This window comes from Aptenodytes patagonicus, chromosome 13 (genome assembly GCF_965638725.1).
Source record: "Aptenodytes patagonicus chromosome 13, bAptPat1.pri.cur, whole genome shotgun sequence".
Lineage (NCBI taxonomy): Eukaryota > Metazoa > Chordata > Aves > Sphenisciformes > Spheniscidae > Aptenodytes > Aptenodytes patagonicus.
The window spans coordinates 11,812,981-11,834,061 of record NC_134961.1 but is presented as its reverse complement, the minus strand read 5'-3'; the positions used below and the strand labels follow the sequence as shown (position 1 = coordinate 11,834,061).

The 21,081-nt window shown below is 35.4% G+C and overlaps 1 protein-coding gene across 6 annotated transcripts in view; it reads left to right on the top strand.

Annotated features, from left to right (window-relative positions):
• Window positions 1–21,081, top strand: part of TRRAP (transformation/transcription domain associated protein) — a 102,564-nt gene that overhangs the window by 70,117 nt on the left and 11,366 nt on the right. For 5 of the 6 annotated variants that reach the window (XM_076351540.1, XM_076351535.1, XM_076351537.1 and 2 more), the window contains 8 exons: window positions 3,039–3,267; window positions 3,490–3,755; window positions 4,519–4,619; window positions 7,386–7,587; window positions 8,730–8,894; window positions 11,350–11,440; window positions 13,645–13,844; window positions 14,618–14,879. In XM_076351540.1, the coding sequence (XP_076207655.1) occupies window positions 3,039–3,267; window positions 3,490–3,755; window positions 4,519–4,619; window positions 7,386–7,587; window positions 8,730–8,894; window positions 11,350–11,440; window positions 13,645–13,844; window positions 14,618–14,879 (1,516 nt within the window). The remainder of the gene's footprint in view (window positions 1–3,038; window positions 3,268–3,489; window positions 3,756–4,518; window positions 4,620–7,385; window positions 7,588–8,729; window positions 8,895–11,349; window positions 11,441–13,644; window positions 13,845–14,617; window positions 14,880–21,081) is intronic. The other variant, XM_076351539.1, reaches the window with a different exon arrangement.

The following is a 21,081-nucleotide window of genomic DNA, read 5'->3' as shown; positions in this document are numbered from 1 at the left end:
ACAGGTTCTTAGTGCTTATTTAAATACACCATATTTTACCCCTCAAATAATTAAATATTACAAGGCAAAGAATGTACTGTTTTCCAGCATTTATTTAAACATACACTGGTTTTAAGATGCTGTACAGTAGGTACGTCTTTATTTTTGCTTGTGAGAAATCTTTTCTTTTGTTCACGCAACATTGACAATTCAATTTCAAGATGAGAGGTGTTTAACTCCTGTGCTTTTAGTCTTTCTCTTTGGCATGCATGTTACTTGCAAGTGGTCTACTTAAAAAGTTAGGGAAAAGTACTTGTTTCTTGTCCTGTCAGGAAGAGCTTGTAAGCACTTGAGACCATTTTTTTCCAGACCTCCAGAAATACTTTTGTGAAGCAGCTGGCACAACTCTGATAATATAGAATATGCAGTTTAATTATTACGTGAGATGTAATAACACATATTACATGGTGAAAAATGCATGGCTTGTGTCCTTTGCAACTTTAACACATGCTTCACCATACCAAAAATGAACTCCTGTTTCCTTTTGAAATGTATAAATTGTCAACACTTACCCTTTTGTTTTCTCTTGGATTTAATTATGTAAGTAATTCATTTTGCAACTGTAAGAGAAGAATTTTTGAGAATAGATGATACTGCCAAGAATAATCGAATGGAAATAGGTGCCTAAATTCATCTTTAAAAAACGGGCTTTGGCCTTGAGATGCTTCCAGAAGCTTCTTGAAAATGAACCTTGTGTCCTCTGATCTGTATTGTACAGCTGCAGCCAGAGCGCAGAAGTGGGGCTGGGGCAGGATTGTGTTCAGTTTGTCATGCAGTGTGTGATTTTTGACAAAACATGCCATTCATTTGTCATTTAGGCTGACTGTGTCCCTGTTTAGGTGTCCTGATAAACATGTACCTGATGAAGATTAGCTCTTGTTACTGTTGAGGAAACCTTTCGTCTCCAGGGAATAAATTCTGAAATGTCTCAGTGCAACACAATCCGAAATTTCATAACAGGGATGCATTTCTTGATGGATCATTGCTCAGAGAACTAGAATGAACCTTACCTGTAGAAATGCAGAGGACCATGCTTTCTGAGTTCTGTTTGATATAGTGGCTTCTGTAATTCTGTTTAAGATCAGTAGTTTCACCCTGCATGTCATGCTGGGTGTGATTCATAAGTAACTAAATCTGCATGACCTAAGGTACCTTTACTAAAATGACTGTATTTGCGGGTAGAGCTTACACAGCAGCCAATACCTTCGAATTTTTATAATATAAGTTGATGCACCAGATAAAGTGAATGAACATGGAAGTTTTCTCCATATTGAGAGGAAGTTGTCAAGTAAATAGGTACAATGTTTTGTTTGTTTGAGCTGATAAAATACAACTAGAAGGCTTCTGGATGAAATTAATTCCTTCCTGCTAAGTTTTCACTCATATTTCGAGTTTTTCCTCCCCTGGCAGTATCTGCAGCATGAAAGGACTAGTATTGCTAAATAAAGTATTTAAATGCTTTCAGATATCAATTAAAACAAGCTTTTAAAATAATCTAATATGTATATATCCCTCATGAAGAAATGATAAATTAGTTAATGACTAACAGAGGTACAAATACAGCCATGAATTTGCACTGCAGTAATTACTTTTTTTTAATATCAGATAGTATGTGATTAAATACCTGTGAGAAAATTAAATTTACGTGATGAATGGGTGTAGGATGAAGGTTAAGCTATTGTGAGAGCTGATACTGAGATGATTGTAGGAAAATATTACTTTGTTTAATTTATTTTGTTTCAAGAGATTTCACTCTGTAAATTTGGACTGCCCTTCCCCCCCCCCCCCCCCAAATAGTTATCTTATTTGGTTGATTAACAATGAATACAACTGTTATCTACCAAGTGGTAGCTTAGAGAATACTACATTGGTTTTATTGTACTACAGGTAATTAAATTCCATTAAAGTTTGTGGGCCTTTAGTTCAGGTTGTTGAAGTTTTAACAAAATGTCTGCTGCCTTTAGTAGGTTTGAGACTACTGCCATCTTCTGTTTGTTCCTCTCATTAATTTGGGGATAGTAGATGTCAGTGAAAAGCCATCCTTAACTTCAGTAACTTCTCAAAGCTAAGGTCTTTGCAGAATATCTTAAAGTAACACCTTCAGGAGCATGTAGATAGTATTTCTGAACCTTCAAGTTTTTATTAAGAAGTCAGATCATGACCAGGGAATTTATACTAGTAAGTTCTGTTAAAAGTTCTGTAAAAAGTTTTGTTTAAGGTCAGTATTTTTACTTCATCCTTGTATTTAGCACACTGTGTATATATTTACTTCTGCTTTTCTATGATTAAGGTTGATGTAGTAAGTTCAAACCCGTATGCTAGAATTTAATTCTAACCTGTGGTTTTATTTAGATGTGTGTGGGGAAAAGGATGGGGATGAAGAGAGAGTGTAGATTCTTTGGTGTTTGTGTTTGTGGTTTTGTTTGTTTGTTTAAAAAAAAAACCAAAAACTTCTTAAAAGCAAGACCCTATCATTTGAGGGATAATTTGTGAAAACATTTGCAGTTCAAAATAAAAGAAAGGATTTTTATCTTAATACTATCAAGGAAAGGCATGTCATAGTTGCCCAAAGTTAAACCTAGCTAGCATCCCTGGAGAAGAGGGGAGCCTGAAGTTATGCAGGGACCTTTTGAAAGCATGTAAGAAAGTACTTTATGGCACCTTTATTTATTTTTAAAAATAATTTGTTTGTTTATTAAGACTAGTGACCCATTGGTCTAAGTTCTGTGCTGGTGATTCAGTGGATGAATTCAACATTGATTCAACATTTCAGTCATTGTCTGAAATTTCACGGATTTTTTTTTTTGCTATTTTGTTAATGATTAGATTAAAGGTCATTTATGCAACTAATAGACAGGTCCCTAAAACAGCATAAATAGTTTCATCTTTACTTGATCATTTAAAGGTGGCATCATTCACAGAGATCTTTTTCTAACAGTGAAATTGGCCAGCTTATTGTACTATCCTTTATGATAATTATATTGTTTAATGTTTTCTAGGCAGCACAGCAAATAATTGAACTTCAGGAAGCAGCCCAAATAAATGCAGGATTGCAACCAACTAATCTGGGGAGGAACAACAGCTTACATGATATGAAGACTGTTGTAAAGACTTGGAGGAACAGGTTACCTATTGTGTCAGATGATTTATCCCACTGGAGCAGCATTTTCATGTGGAGACAACATCATTACCAGGGTAAAACTGCCTGGTCCAGCATGCATTCATCATGTAATTTTCCTGACAACACATTGTTTGAAATAAGTTCTTTGTATTTTTTTTATTTGAACATACAGGAATGTTGTTGATTTTGACAAGTGTTTGTTTTTATTCAATTTCCATTTAAGTGTTTCATTATCTGAAGTCATCATTTCATATGTATTGCTGTGTAAGATATTGCTGTGTATATATAACTTCATTTACAATGACAAACATTTCATGTTTTGTTTCTAGCCATCGTAACTGCATATGAAAATAGTTCTCAGCATGATCCTAGTTCCAATAACGCTATGTTGGGAGTTCATGCTTCTGCATCGGCAATTATCCAATATGGAAAGATAGCTCGAAAACAGGGGCTGGTCAACGTAGCTCTGGATATACTGAGTCGCATTCATACAATTCCAACGGTGCCCATTGTGGACTGCTTTCAGAAGATTCGCCAGCAAGTTAAATGTTATCTTCAGCTGGCTGGAGTCATGGGTAAAAATGAATGTATGCAGGTACAGTAGCTTTATCTCTGAAGTTGTTGGAACCTGGAGGATTACAAGGGCCATCAGATACACACAGTTTATTTAAATCAATGTGTACAGAACAGGGTCTGAATTTCATTGGCCATGTTATACTATGCATAGAGTGTTGTTTTAAGTAATGCTGTTAGCCAAAAGCAGTCATTGTCCTCTTTGAACTGAATACTGTGAATATATTAAAAATTAGCCGAATAAAAAGTGAAGTGGAAATAGTTTTTTGAAATCTTACAAGATAGATAAATGGAAGGGACTTTGAAAATCATATTATTTGCAGTAGGAAGAAACAACACTGTTGTAAGACTAACTGAAGCTCTAAGTCAGTTTTGAGTGTCTGACTCATGAGTGATGGATGCTGGCATACTGGAGTGAAATTGTATGTATTAAAAGGCAAGGAAAGAATGTGATTGTAGGCAAAACCCACTGACATATGATTATAAGGTCAGCAAACTGGGACCTTATAATAATAATGTAATATAACATAATATAATAATATATAATAAAAAAACAAGGTGGAAAAGATAACCCATCACCTGATGAATGTTGTCTATTGTATCTAATAGTTTAAGTGGAAACTTAAAATTGTTGTCAGTCCAGATTTTTTAAAATGAAAATTAAATACTAGAAACTCATGACACTTAAATTTCAAGAGAATATTTTGGCTGGTTTTTTTATGGCACTTTCATTTTAATAAAACCTTCCATTTTAGAAGGCTTTCTCACTAAGGCTTATTTAACAGGGTCTTGAAGTTATTGAATCAACCAATCTGAAGTACTTCACCAAGGAGATGACTGCTGAGTTTTATGCATTGAAGGGAATGTTCTTGGCACAGATTAACAAGTAAGTATGTTGGCTGGAAGAGGCACTAGCACACATCTGAGACAAATGCAGCTGAAGTATTTCAACAGAGTTGTTTGAGCAGGAAAGTTGTTCCATATGTTTATACCAGCCTAAAATTTGTCACAACTGTATAAGAAAGTAAAAGTATATGTGAGAATTCCTTTGCAGTTTGAAGATGTAATGGTTGGTCGTATTTCTAAGTATTGTAGGAAAGAACTAGTTAAAGCAAACATTGCACCAGTTCTTTTTTTAAAAGTTTTATGTTTCAAAGGGTGAGATGGGAAGAGGCAGGGAGAATAGGTTTGTCTAAAGCTTTGCAGCTTAAGATAATTTTTTTTTTTTCTTGGTTCTGTGACAAACTAATGTCTAACTGACATCTTAGTGTAGTTGACAAATGGAGGTTGCTTTAATTATGTTCTTAATGTAAATATATATAAAACTAGGGGGGAAAAAAGTTCCATCTATAAGCTTACAGCTACTTAAACAAATTAGCCTACCTCTTTCTTTCTCACATTTCTGTTTCATTGTTTGTTGTATATATCCCATTAATAGCTGCAACTGGTCAAGGCATAGGAAAATGTGTGGTGGCATAGTTCAGAGTGCTTAGACAAATCTGGTGTGCCATGCAATATGGAAATGCAACACTCATTTCAGATAACGGAATTGAAAAGACTAACGTGGTATGTGTTGGAGAGAGCTTGCATTGCAGCAATTAAACACCTAGGTACAAGCCTTGCTTTCACACAACTACTTTCGTAATATTTTTGCTTTATGCTGACAGGCATCTTACTATTTTGAGGAAGATCTCTCTTTAATTCAGTAAACAAATATCTCAGCAGTCAAATCTTGTTCAGTGATGCCAAAAAAACCCTTCAGATTTCAACAGCTTTTAGTATGCATGGTATTTAATGGCAGTATTGCTACATGTTACATACGGGTGGAATAATTTCTTTACCACTACTTTGTGGACACTTACAGAATGAAATCCATCAGGTTTTAAGCTGTACACTGCAACCTCACATTGCAATTTAAGTCAGGAACTGATGAATTTCTTCTTTTGTGGATACAAGAGAGAATTTTAAATAGGCAGAATGTAATTACTTCGATGGAAAGTGCAGTGGGCTTTTTTCATGGCCATAAGCAAGCTTAGTTTCAGTTGAGGTGTAAAGAGAAGAAAGTGTACCTCCCCCCATCTTTTCTTTGTTTTTTAAATTTTTACTTTTTTTAAATTCATGCAGATAAAGTAAAAGGCAGCTAAACTGTCTCTATTCGTTCTTTCAGGATAGAATGGGTAAAGGTTTCTGTTTAAAACGTGCTTCTGGTGTACTTACGGTTTCTTAATGTTACCAAAAAACATACAGGCATTTTTTAGCACCGCAGTTGAGGTCAGGAATTTAGGAAGGTTACAGTTAGGAACAGTTGCAATGTTGAATGTGAGAATGTGTGACTACTGATTACCTGTGTGTCAACTAAACTGGAAGTTAAAGGTGACCTCTGCTCTTGCATCTCCTTGTGCTGCCCATTTGCTGAGCAAGGTGATGGAAACCATTTTAAAAAAGTCATCTCACATGTCAAGAATGATGGATTGTAGAAAAGGAGAAAAGAAAACAGACTGAAAAGTCCCCTTTTTATAATGGGGAAGTAGTGATACAAAGTCATCTATCAGGCTGCTGCTGTGGTAGTTCGCTTCAAAACCTTGGTCTAGGGTGCAGAAAGTTTCTGAAAGCAAGTAACATATTCATGTAACGTAGAAACTAATATATACTTTGACAAAGTTGCTTTCCTTTTTATAGTTTTGCTTCAATAGCTAGTCATTTTAATTTATCACTGTAATCCTCCAAGCTAATATTTTTATGTAAAAAATACTTAACAGTTAATTTTAAAAAATTAGTCAAACAAGCATTATGTTACTTTTGTATGGTTTATTTCAATGCTTATTCTGTAAGGGAGAAGTGAAGCACCTCCTATTAGTAAGGAATCTTGGAATGCTTTAAAAGTTTCTTCATTTCAATAATGTGTATGTGAGTTTTCTCATCCTTTATTTTTATGCCTGAAAAGTTACATAGATTCAAGGGTGTATATATATTGGGATGAATCATGCCACATCTTGAACTAGGAACACTTGAGGAAACCTAGAAAAGACTTCAGAAGTATCAAACAAATAATCTTTTGGTTACCAAGAACTGTGTGATTAACCTTCATATTCCTTCACTTTTCCTGTTGAAAAATAAACTTTTAAAGCTGTGGGATGAGGAACTGACTTTTTCCAGGTAATGTTGGTTGTAAATTTTTTCATGACTTTGGTGGGGAAAACAGTTAAGTAAGATGTAGTCCTCCAAAAGATAGCTAATATAACATCTTCCCAATGTTGCTTTTTCTTAGGCCTTTTTTTGCTCAGCAGAGAAGCACTTCTTAATGCATTTGCTTCTGCTCTTCTTGTGTTACCGTTTGTTCTTCTTTCTCCCAGTATCATACTCTATTGCTTGGGTTGCAATTGCAGTGCACTGGAAGTTTTTAAATTTTTTTCAGAGAGTATCTGGAGACACTTACATAATTATTTCCATTATGAAGCATTTACTTTCACAGGTGCTGAACTTTAAGGAAGGCTAAGACAAAACAGTCATAAGAGCTTACTAAAGAACTTAATGGAAAAAGATCATTGAGTATTAAGAAAGTAATTGAGTACCCTATCAGAAATCTGTCTCTTACATAATTTAGTAACTTTTTGTTAGTATAAAACTAATATTCTTACTTGTCACAATGCAGGTCTGAAGAAGCAAACAAAGCTTTTTCTGCAGCTGTGCAAATGCATGATGTGCTAGTGAAAGCATGGGCAATGTGGGGTGATTATCTGGAGAATATCTTCGTGAAAGAACGTCAACTTCACCTGGGTGTGTCTGCTATTACTTGTTACCTGCATGCATGTCGTCATCAGAATGAGAGCAAATCAAGAAAATACTTAGCAAAGGTAAGATCTAGATGTTTAAAAAAGAATTGGAGCTCTACCCCTTCAGAAAAGGCTGGGATAATGTTCAGTGCCCAAATTTGTGCAATTAGAGAAATACCAGTTAGTGATGGAAAGCTTTAAGTTAGACTGAACCAGACTGCGTATGGTTGCTGTTGGGTCATTGCATGTAACTCCTCACGGGTTTTTCTACTTCATTGGCATATCTGGGTTGTCTTTTTAAGGTGTGGAACCTCTTTGTGGGAGAAAGGGGACAAATCACATTCAGCATTTCTAATACATAATGCAGTGAAATATCTGCAGAAAGGCATCCTTTGGTGCTCTAAAAAGTAACATCATTTTGATGTCTGTTTATCATTACTATGGATAATTCATATTAACTTTTACCTCAGAATTGCATTTTGTTCCAAATAGGCTTTTTCTGTAAATTTTTACTCTAATTCAACAATTTTAGCCAAAGTTCTTTGCATTATGTATTTTCAGTTTGGGGATATTTACTTTAATCTCTCTCAGGAAGAAAATTTAAAAAATGATAGCAGACTGTGGAAGACAATCTTCTTTGAACATGAAACAAACACAAAAAATATTTTTTTAGATTAAAGGTGGCCTCCATAGTACTCTGAAGTTTATTACTCTCCCTGTCTGGTTGCATAACTGTTAGTGATTTTTAGTCAGTACTTAATATATTTGCATTTAAATTAAATTGTAGAAAAAGTATCATTAGGGGTGGACAGTTAAAATAATTAAAAACACCCAAAGAAATACTCAAGCTCTCGCTTCAAAGTTAATTTATCTGAATAACGTATTTTACGTTCTATAAATATGCCTCATTTTCCACCCACCCCCCTAACCAAAAACCTGAAGAATTTGTGGAATGCTGTCATGTTCATTGGCTTTTTTCTGTCTTGTTTCATAGCAGGTAGTACACTTCCATTTATTTTTTACATCCTTTAAATATTATTTCTAGGGGAAAAATGGCATTGGCCAGGCATAACGAATGTAAGTTCTTGTGTCTGAGGAGGCTTTGACACTGACAAGTACTCCACTATCATATTAATAAAATACCTGTGGGTTTTTTTCTGCATCATATGATAGATGTGTCTTGAATTTAAGCCATGAGATGTCCTCTTGAAATTCTCTTTTAGGTTCTTTGGCTACTGAGTTTTGATGATGATAAGAACACCTTAGCAGATGCAGTAGACAAGTACTGTATCGGTGTCCCACCCATTCAGTGGTTGGCCTGGATTCCACAGCTGTTGACATGCCTGGTGGGCTCGGAGGGCAAACTCCTCCTGAACCTCATTAGTCAGGTAGAGAAGATAATCACTAATTCTTTATTGTCTGTAATCTTTGTTTTAAAGAAAATGCCAAGCTTTAAATATGCTATTGTTTGCAACTGTTGATGAGTTAAAAAAATGGTAATTTCTCTCTATAAGTAGATTATTTTAAATTTCAAAGTGAGTGTTACTTGATGAGATGAAATCCAGTGAAATTGTATGCCATATGTGCATGAGGCATTATAGCTTTCCCTCTGGAATTCTATCTATTACATTTTTGTGAACATTATAGAACACATTTAGAAATATATAGTTAAATGCTTTGTAACATAGGAGTAGGAATAAAGAATTGTTAGCTTTAGCGACTAAAAGGCAAACTATTCACTACTGCTTTGTTTTTTTATTAGACTTGATTTTAAAAAACAAGGCTCTGTCTGTTACCATCAGAAATCTTTACCGGGGCTTTGTAAATTTTTGCTTGAAGTTTAGCATGACAAATGATTAGACAAATAAGGATAAGGTTTAGGGAGTTAGATGAAGAAACTGACTTCCTGGATTTGTACCTCTGAACTGACAGATATGAGTTTTGATTAATCTTGCTTTGGGATTTTAAGATTTTACTGCCTATTGCTGTCTGCTCTGAAGCAGAATCTAAGAATAGAACATATACCTGTATCGCAGTATAAAGTTGGTTTAAGCGTGTCTGTAGACTAAGGGGAGAGTAAGTGAATTCTTTCTGTTAATGTGTTTTTAGAGATACTGTTTCGTTATGGCTTAGTACATGTTTCATCATGTTTTCAGAGATGTTAACTCCTCATGTTCTAACTTCAGCTGTGTTTTTAGCATGCACACAACCTGGAAGCATTTTGATGTTTGTTCATTCAAATTAATGTAAAACAATTGTGAAGTCCTGTTAACGTACAGGTGAACATATGAAGCTCTCACAGTAGCCTGTACCCCAGGCCACTTCTGTCTGCAGTGCTCCACTGTTTCCTGAAAACTGGCAAAGGATAGCTGTTGTGCTGAATTCCTCACAGCATTCTTCTTCTTTCCTTCCCTCCACTCTTGATTTTTGAGATATGGACTTGATCCATGTTGGTCCCTTCCAACTCAGGATATTCTATGATATCCAGCTCGTTTTCTACTATCCTATCTTTGCTCTTTTAAAGCTCTGAGAATGTGTATTTTTGTAGAGAGACATCATGTGCATTGATACTTGTGTACATAAATCTAGATAAGTATGTGTGTGCATATGCATACATATGTTTCCTTCCCTCTCTCTTGTTAAAATTAACATGAAACTTTGAAGAGACCATGCACCAAAACAGCTTAAGAAACCAAAGTAGTTAAGGCAAAATTTCTGATGCGTATGGCTTGGTATTGTCTTGCAACACCAGTGTGCTCAGCTGTCTTCTGACAGCAGACAGAAAAACTTACTTCAGTGAGTTGTGGACACTTCTTATTTGTGGAGATCTGTATAAAATTTTTAGAAGTGAGTGCGTACTCGGAAGTCCTACTGTAGTTGGAGCTTAAGCTCATAAATATCGCAGATATTTTTGTTTATCTTGCCTTTAAACTTCAGGTCCATAGAAAGAATATAAAATAAAAAAATACCAAATTTTCTGTGTTACTAATTTAAAACACTTAAGTTTGCAGAAGTACTAGAACCTAAACCTTACAATTCTTTTCAAATAATTTACTCTTGAATTACAGCATGAAGCATATCTGTGTCAGGTTAGTAATCTGCCATAAATATCATATTACTGAACAGTTAAATGTCATTGCAAAATTTCTACCACTTACCATACCGATTTGGATGGAGGAAGAATCGTGGTTTAGTAAAATTGTGGCTGAAGAAGCCTCTAATCATATCTTAAGATGCGCTCTATCGTGGGTAGTACTTAGACACATCGTTTCTTTCCCTTAATAGATGCTGAGATTTACAGATTTTAAAGGGGATGCTGTACGTTAATATCACTTTAGGTTTTTTTTTTTATGGAAGCCATAGAATCTTATTTTTGGGTGAAATTGGTGTCCCCTTACATTAAGTGCCACAATCAGGTGGAGTAAAGTTACTCTCCAATGGGCCTTCTTATCAAGTATCATGGAGCTGGGAATTGTGGCCTAATTTAAAGACTAACCGCTGTCATTGTGTCTGTTTTTCTTCCATTATGTACGTGAGTAAGATCTTTGAACTGGCCCAGCTGGTACTCTGGCCTTATGCTGTTTTCAGGTTTATTAGGCAATATGATCTGGAAGCCCTAATTAGGTAATGCCTTAACCGTGTGTGTAGGGAGTTACCATTTCATCCTCTTTGGGTTTCTGTAACTGAAAGAACCTTTTAATTTCCTAGTTTTCCATAAGCTGTTATTTAAAACAAGGCGCTGATTATTACTGAATCGCACTCATTTACAAAGCGAAGCTGTATGTGTTGATCTGACCTATAGTCAGTTGTCCTTAACTGAGCAATATGTGTATCTCCAAATAGGTGGGAAGAGTCTATCCCCAAGCTGTCTACTTCCCTATCAGGACCCTCTATTTGACCTTGAAGATAGAACAACGAGAGCGCTACAAAAGCGGTAAGCTTGAAAATGATCAAATTGTTTAGGCTCATTGTAACTTAGTTATTATTTTGAGTTTCACCTGATTTTACTGGGAAAATAGATTCTCTAGAAAACATACCAACTTATCAAGGCTAAGGAGAAAAATTCTTGATAAACTTTGCTTTCATTCATTTCTGTGAAGTTAAATCTACAGATGGCTTGAGCTGTCTTGAATTTTCTTGAATAAAATATTCACCAAGAAGAGTATAATCTCCTTCATTCTCATGTCACCTTAATTATTGAGAAGCACATGTTCTTTACTGGATTTTTATCTTTAAAAATTGGTGGAGAGGTAGCAAATTTTTGGATTACAAATACAGAAGAGCATCATAGCTTTCTAAGATGTTCTAGTATAATTTTGATTGGAAGCATGAACCAGGTGACATTCAGTTTCTTTTCAAATAAGTCAAATTTTTAAAAATAATTTAACAAGACATGAGTTCATATAACTCAGGTAAGGTAAACTGCTTTCTTTGAATAATCTGTACTTTAGTGTCTCCATAGTAACTTGTTAACGGTGAATTTTCAAGTAAAATGAGCATCTAAGTTTACACAAAATCAATTTTAGCTTTGAAGAAATGTTTGGGAGTGGGGGAGAACATTAAGCAACTTGCACAACACCTTTTTTTTCAAGAACAAATCCTATTTAGAATTGTTATGTCAAACGATTCCACAGAATTTAATTGTTCTTTTGTCTCCTATAATTTCCTGGGAATCCCAGGAGAGCTACTCGAAGAACCTTCCCTTCTGTTCTGTACTCTTTGTTACAAAGTGCTCTGTACTCTTTGTTACAAAGTGCTTTGTTTATTTAATTGCCCTTTTCACTTGGGAATCAGTTCACTAAATTTCTGCATAAAATTTTGAAGGGCACTAATTAAATAGTGTCTTATTTTTCTTTGGGTGCTCCTTTAGAGGAGGAGGAGAAGCCCACATACCATAGTACTTCACTACATTCATATTCAGTGACAGAGGCTTCTGTGCCAAATTCTTCGTATTGCCACATGCCCATTTAGTGATAACCAGTAAAATATTTTCCTATAGGTTCTGCCACAAACTACTGCTCTGTTGGTGGGTTGTGTGAAGTAGTAGGGAGTCATCTGATAAAGCAAAACTATCTGCTTAATCACTGTCTGATGTAGTTGTAATGCAGGAGAACAGTTGTACTAAAAAATACACCCTACGACAATTTGTGGTGTTGGCACCACTGTCCTGGTTTTGGCTGGGATAGAGTTAATTTTCTTCCTAGTAGCTGGTACAGTGCTGTGTTTTGGATTTAGGATGAGAATAATGTTGGTAACACACCGATGTTTTAGTTGTTGCTAAGCAGCGCTTACACTAGTCAAGGACTTTCCAACTTCCCATGCTCCACCGACTGAGAAGGCTGCAGGTGCACAAGAAGCTGGGAGGGGGCACAGCCAGGACAGCTGACCCCAACTGGCCAGAGGGACATTCCATACCATGGGACGTCATGCTCAGTGCATAAACTGGGGGAAAGCTGGCCAGGGGGGCCGCTGCTTGGGGACTGGCTGGGCATCGGTCGGCGGGTGGTGAGCAATTGCGCTGTGCATCACTTGCTTTGTATATTCTTATTATAATTATTATTATTATTATTTTATTTCAATTATTAAACTGTTTTTATCTCAACCCACGAGTTTTCTCACTCTCACTCTTCCGATTCTCTCCCCCATCCCACCGGGGGGGCGGGGAGTGAGTGAGCGGCTGTGTGGAGCTCAGTTGCCGACTGAGGTTAAACCACGACAACCAGCATGTTTATTCTTCAGTTACGTGTGAGAGATCTGCCCAAAAGGGAGGGGAGCAAAACCCCCGTAATTTAAATAATTTGAACCTATGTGAAACAGTGTCAGTTACTTCAAGACCATGGTTTGGTAGTGTAAAAGCTAAGGCTACATCTCCTGTGTGTTTTTGAAGAGTGTTTATATTGCTCTAAGTTTGGGAAGTCTGTACCATTGAACAGCATTTGGAACAGAGTTTTCTTTCTAAAAAACATTTTCTTTCTAAAAATGAAATTTTCTGAAATTCAGTAGGTAATACATGATTAATACTTAATGCAAATCTAAAGCAAATTCTTGGAACAATTTATTTTATTTTATGCAGGCATGTATCAAGTTTATGAAAGGTTTTTTCTTTTGTTTTGTGTTTTTAAATTTTCCACTTTCCAGATTCTGGGCAACAACAGCCAAGTTCAGTTGGAAATCAGTCCCACTCTGCCTCAGATCCTGGGCCAATTAGAGCCACTGCACCAATGTGGCGATGCAGCAGAATTATGCATATGCAACGAGAATTACATCCAACACTTCTGTCTTCTCTGGAAGGCATTGTAGATCAGATGGTCTGGTTCAGAGAGAATTGGCATGAAGAGGTATTTGGCTTTAATACACCTTCATATGTATGTATCATCTAAGGAAAAGTTAGCTGCAAAATATTTATCTAGAATTATTTTTAAACAGTAAAAGGTAACTATTTGTTTTGACTATTAAACTGATGTATTTGTAGAAGTGATTGTTCAGGTAGGAGTTTTAAGGAGCTTGGTTATTTTTGGAAGCAATATAGAGGTTTCCCAAAATTATTAACTTGGTGAATGCCTCTAGGATTTAAGCCGTTGCTTGTACTAACTGAAAATTTATATTCTTATATGAAGTTTCACAGATGCCAGTTTCCTTCTTGATCTGGTGGTCTGTGACAGGTGGTGGTTATTGTCTGAAGTTTGAGTTATAACAGAGAGTAGATGGACATGCCACTCCACTTTTATTTGCCTCTCAAAGTGTCAGACTGTTCTGTCTACCTAGCACAGTGTTTGTTTGAAGAAGGATTCCTCGTATCACATCATTTTCTAATATATCACAAAATATGAAATCTAAAACTTAGCTGCTGTTGAAAGAGCAAGGTGTACTTTGTGATACAGCATTTCCACTGCTCAGTTTGTTTGCTTGCAGTGCTAGTAAGAATCAGTGCTGTCATTCTGATTGACCCTCTGATGCAATTTAAAAATACAGTTTTAAATAAATGTTTCTGAGAGGATAACTTTACTACATAAAATGCAGCGTGGGAATAAATACTTGGTGTCAAATCAGAAGGACTAATCTTCCTGACTATTTTGTCTTTTTTTTTTTTTTTTTTTTTTTTAATCCTTAGGTCCTTAGACAACTGCAGCAGGGCTTGGCGAAGTGCTATTCAGTTGCCTTTGAGAAAAGTGGAGCTGTTTCAGATGCCAAAATCACTCCTCATACACTAAATTTTGTCAAGAAGTTAGTCAGCACTTTTGGAGTAGGTCTTGAGAATGTCTCTAATGTGTCCACCATGTTTTCCAGTGCAGCCTCAGAGTCACTAGCTAGGAGAGCACAGGCAACAGCTCAAGATCCTGTGTTCCAGAAGTTAAAAGGGCAATTTACAACAGGTAAATGTTTAAAATTGTTTTTTTAAATGTTACTTTTAATCTCCAGAGAAATTTCCCTCCCCAAAGTTCAATTGTGAAGGCATTCTGCCTTTTTATTTTTCTTCCAATATTTTTCCTGAGGGAAAATACAGGAAACAGCACCTTTCTGTAATTCAAAAAAACCTGAAATAGTTTGTCTGTTCCAGTCTTCTATGGAGTAATAAAGATAATTCAAGTGAAAAACAGACCTCAACATAGAGAATGAGTATATTGTTGTATTTTTGTTACTTAAAACTTTGGTCAAATCACGTATGTGTTTAAAGATAAATTTTATTACTTCACTATAATATTTTTTGCAATTTGCATAGAACTGCCTGCTACAGATGAGGGACAATAATGGTCTCTATTTTATGGTGATGCCAGAATTTAATGAAATTTTCACCCCAGAACTCCAAAGTGACAATATTGTGTGAAGTCTTTCAAAACAGCCTACTTCTGATGAGTAAGATTACTTTAGTGTTTTGGATAACTAGATTATAAAAATCCTATTATACAAATTTACATTGTTGTTAGGTAAATTGAATCAATAATTTTAATCAGATCTAATAAAAAAGATACTTAAGGGAAGTAGCTATTTTGCTTCATTCGTTTTCTTTTTATCAGTGGAGTTACATGTTTGAGTATCTGATGTTGATTTAAAATTCAAAGAAAAGCTTGTGTACAGTAGAGTGTGGTTTTGATATATTTGGTGAAAAGTGTTAAGGCCATGCAGCTATATATGACAGAAGGTGACATTGATTGGCATCGGGGTTTTGGATTGCCAGGATTTTGAGTTTTGCATAAATTCCTATCTAAACTCCGTCAGCTTTTCCTTAAAGATAACTGTAGAATTAGATGAAAATGAATAGTTAAATATAGGTGTGTGGTTTGTGTTTTTTTTTTTTAACAGAAGAATTCAAACTTATTAGTTGTTCAAAACTGGAAAGACAGAATTTTTGTGAAGACCTGCGTTTTCATCTTTTTCTGAATCTACTTTTCTCTTTAACCTACTGGGACTCTGACTTAGATGATTCTGGCATGAGTTAAAACTCTATCTTCTTAGCTTTTATAATGATTTAAAAACCACCCCCTTTCCACATCAAACTGGTTCCACTGCAAAAGTGGATCTTGCATTGAAAAGTTACTCTTTTTAGAATTCTAAGTTACATAAAGTTGTCTTAACTTAAAATTATTTGAGGTCAACACAGCTACTGAGCATTTACAGAGTTTGACAAGTAGACTTGCAGTGTTTTTTTTCGAGCATTTTACTGATAATGTTGTGAAAATAATTGAACTCATGGGAATCTTGTGAAGGTAACTCAGTTGTAAATTTGGCCTATGTATCTTGTGCACACTATGTATTGCATGATGTCCTTTTTGAGGTGCAACAGTTGCATGACAGCAGATGATGAAAGTCCTGAACCGCATGTTTTGTATGTCTTTACATTGCAATAGTAGTATAGTCACTTTTATTGCTGTAAGTGTTGTTGATATGCTCAGTTTTTGTTGGTTTTGAGTTATTTTTGGTCTGTCAAAGTACTTCTTAGTTTCTTTGCTTTGAGTATTAGAGAGATCTGGGGTTTCAGAGGGTGTAGAGGAAAACTAAATATAACACCAGGCTCAAGTCTGCAAAATCTAAACTAATGTTTCAGCACATTTCTAGAGAAACAATTAAGAAAGTTTAATTACAGTTCAGTTACAGTTTTTAGTTAAAATAAAAAATGGAGAGGATTTTCAGTTTTTATATGCTGTTGTGTATTTTTTGCATGTCTTTTTGATATATAAATGGCATTTAAGGTTTTCAGGTTTGCTATCTAATAATATAATTTATAAAGAATTATATGGAACAACATAAAAAACAAAGAACAACAACGTAGGCCTGGACATAAAAATCATGTAAAGTCATAAAATGTGAAGTGTTTCTTAGTAAACTTCAGTTTAATAATAAGTAATTACTTTCTGTATTTTTTTGTTGAAGAGTTCATGTTTTATTTTTCAAGTATGATTAAACATGAATGTCTACAGGATTAAAATAATTATTTTCATTAGTACTAGATTTGATTTTATATTAATCTAATAAATTCAGTGTTTTTATTCACAAATGAAGTGTGGGAAAACAGAAGAAATTAAACTGATCAATATGCTTACTCGTTTTTGTAATTTAATTCATTATACAGAAAATGAAAATAAGGGTTTTTTATTAATTTTGCAGTAACAGTAAAATGTACATAAATAAATGAATAGGATTGTAATTACTGCACTAAAGATAGCAAAGGCTGTTTTAACATTGTGAGAAACCATTTGTAAGTCATGCCTACTGTGTCCTTTTGTCACACTAGAATGTTCATGTTTGTTTTTCTGATTCTCAGTATCAGTTGCATTTAGATGATAGACAGATAATTACAGTGGTTGCCTTCCGTTTCAAAAGTATCCAAGATGAGGAGCTGTCTTGGAGTAAACTGTTTCTTCGATTCTTTCCAGATTAATCCTGACAGCTGTCTTTCAAAGACACTTTCAACTATGTTTGGTTGCATAATCTCTTCCACCAGCGTCTGAGTTGCATCTTGATTCCTGTTTGGAGCCACTGGGGACTCTCACACCATTTCTTACATTCTAAATACTTTGTCTGCAGCCGTCTGGGCCCTTGGAACTTTGATAGGTCATCTTTTTCCATCCTAACATATATTTTAAAACCAAAGTTTTCTTTGAGTTTTTTTTCCCTGGAACTTCAAATGCATAGTTCTTTGACCATCTGTTCTTTGTTCCTTCTCTCCTTTTCTGCTAAACCTTTGACATCAAAGAACAGGGAAATGCTGAGAAATGCTCCCTTTGAGAGCTCTCTCAGCAGTGAAAGGAGGAGAAAAACTGCCTCAATTGTTCTTTTGTGGGCAGATGATAGTTTAGAGTTTGGAACCTGCTTCTTCCTGCAACCATCTCTCCACTGAAGCTGAGTATGAATGGAAAATTCCAAAATACATCCTTAAGGGGCAAGATAATTTTCTTGAGAGTTTTGGCACCTAGTGCAATGAATTCTCTACTGCGAATGGAAACTCTGTAATCCAAAGGAAGCTTCTTGAAGTCCTACTGTTTCTCTGAAGTGTGGGAAGAGGGCAGGGGGAAGAGCTCTGTTACTAATTTTCAGCTTTTTTAAGGAATTTTTTTTTTTTCTTAAGAGTGAGCATAGCATCACTTGGGTAGCTCTTTCTTTACTTCCATTCAAAGTTTTAGATAACAGGATGTTATCCAGAAAATCCAGATCAAGAGATTGGAGTTACCATCATATTTGACCTTGGTCTGGTCTTTGTAGTCTTGGTTTTCTGGAGCTGAGTGATAAACTAGAAGTCCTGCGAAGCTAAGCTTACGTTTCAGTCTCAAGTGGCATCTTACAAGATGGGTGTGCTGGCTCTTCAGTTGAAGATCCTTGGGTCATGAACTTCTAAGTGTAATCGGGCTTTGTCTATGGTCAGAATAATCTTTAAAATCTTGCAAATGAACTGTTGCTTGCTCTAAAAGCATTAATCGTGTGTTACTTTTAACTGATTAGAACTGTTTTCTACCAGTGTAGATGAAGGGGTTTATTTAGTTCTTAAGTCTTAGTTTGGAGGTGTTTTCTTTGGTTTTTTTAATGCTATGCTAATGTTCTGTAGGTCAAGGGGGGGACAGGGGGTTTGGTACTCTAATTTTGCTGACTGAAGTGTATTCTCTTTTTGTGTTGCTTCATGAGAAATGCTGGTACAGCCCTCATTCAAAAAGTATTAAGCTCTATCTAGTTGTGTTAAGAACCATCAGGATTTTTTAGGTCTGTCTCACTGGCAGGAAGATTGTGCCCCCTGTTTGTCCTTTCACTGAGAGCGGCAAGAACTTGCCAATTATGCTGGGTTGGATGGATTCAGGTAGCAATTTTTGAGGCATTCAAGACTTTGAATGAATGTGTTTGTTTGAAATACATGTATCACACTGTAAAATCTTCAGCAGCATTGAGAACAGAGAGCAAGCTTCTTCAATTGCAGTCTGTATCACGGTCTTCTGTGAGCATCTCCATTAAAGATGAGGGGGTAAACTTCCTATTCTGTTTAGGAAAAGATGGTGTAAGTAGTAAGGTATTTTAGACCAGCATGTGTTTAGCTTGAGAAAGATGTTCTCCAGTAGTAAGTACCGAAAAAGTGGATTTGTTTGAAACAAAAATACCATTTGTATGGATTAAGATGTCTGCAGAGCAGAGAGACTTTGTACACAAATAATGTCTGGTCTTGTATTTCCCTTTCTTCCAGCTGAAGTGATTTTTCTTCTCAGATGGGCTCTCTGTGACGTGAGAAAAAGACTAACTGAACTCTCTGTTTTTCCCATCTGCCGCTGGGAAACAAAACAACAACAAAAATCCTAAAATAGGGATTTAAACAAACTAGAGCTATTCTCGTGGTGAACTGAATGACTTTTTTCTGTAAGGAATATATATTGATGCATATTTTTACTCCTTTAGTGATTCACATTAGCACAAAAACTAGTTGCAATTTGGGGATACTTTCCTGCACTTCAGGGATTCAGGAGATAAATGATTCAATAATTTTGTCACTTTCATGAAATGATTTACTCCCACTGCTCACTAGAGGGTAGGCTTGGGATTAAAATAAGAGTGTTTTACAGTGATACTGCAATAGATGCACTGCCCATACCAGGTAAAAAAAAAAAAAGGGAATATTACAGAGTTATACTAATTTCTAACATCCATAAATATGAAACTGTATTTTTCATTATAGACTTTTTTCTTATAGAAGTGGAAAGGATTTTGTATGTGCTGGTTTTTTTGCTCTGTTTTGGGCTAGTAGACTTAAGACTTTCACTGAAAGCTTTTAGCGTATCAGTATATTGTGGATACACAATGCAATATGTTGGGTTATGTGTTGTCTGATATTTTGTTTAAGTAACAGAATAGCAAAATGAAAGGAATCCTAGGTTGTGTTATTTTATTTGGTAGTAGTATCCTGTACATGTAAGGAAGAGAACCTGGAGAACAAGAGTGTATGTATAGAATTATATGGACTCTTCTGGCTAAAAGAACAAATGTTCTAACCTTGTTTGTAGGAGTAAGTCTTGTGTATAATCAGGGTTTTCAGTGGTTTTAGTTGTGGTTGAGGAAAACTTTTATATGCAGTAATAGCTGTGTGCATGTACTTAATTCACTATTAGCATACTTGCAGATAGATGCTTTTAGCATATTTATGTGGTCAAATTAATTTTCCCTCTGAGCAGCACTCATGATTGTTTTGTTTTGGGTTTTGTTTTTTGTCAACTTAGGAAAATATTGCGTGTATGTAACATACTGAAACATAGATTCTGCAATAAGATTCAAACTCATTTTTGAGACAGTGTTAGTTTTCTGTTGTAGTGAACCATAATGAAGATTGTTCTGCTTTAGCTGTAAATCTCAGAAATACTGAATCGACATTCTCTGTTTCTTTCTTGCTGTTGCTTTTTCACTTGTAACATGTAGAACTTAAAATGGCATCTTTTAGACTCTGTTATAGAAATGCTCTTTAAAAATTCAAGTCTGTTAGTTAACTTGCGCAATTTGGGATGCCATAACTAATGAGGTTTACAGAGAGAGCAGTTTATCTTCTTATCAGATTGTGTTTAATCTCTCATTGTTGTGGTACTGAAGTGCTGAACCATAATTTCATTTGTGTATGTGGTTTATTCATTTTCCCTCTTTTGGGAAATTCAAACACGTTTATTCATTTATTCATTCATTTATTTATTTGCTGTGTTCTGAAACTGTAGTGAAAGCAGTGTTGAGAAGATGGCATTGGTCTTGGCCCAGAAAATGGTTGATATTGCAGTGATTTCTGTTACAGAATTATCTGCATAGTGTATTGAAGACCATGTATTGACATTGAGAAAGTTTTTACTTCACTTGCATGTGGGCTAGAGGAGATAGTTCCATGCTGCAATACTGCTATGTTGCAAAGCAAAGAGCAGGCTGTTTGCATAATATTGTCATTTTTGCTTAGGCAGTCGTATCTGTTCTTCCTGTGGTGGCATGCAATTGTTATCTAAGCCAGGAAAGAATAAAGAGAATTTTGTTGCAGCTCAGAATAGGAGAATAATAGTAACAGCAATTTTACTACTTGTCCTGCAGTTGCTCACAGATTCTACATTGTATCCTCAGTTAAGGCTCTTTCATCCC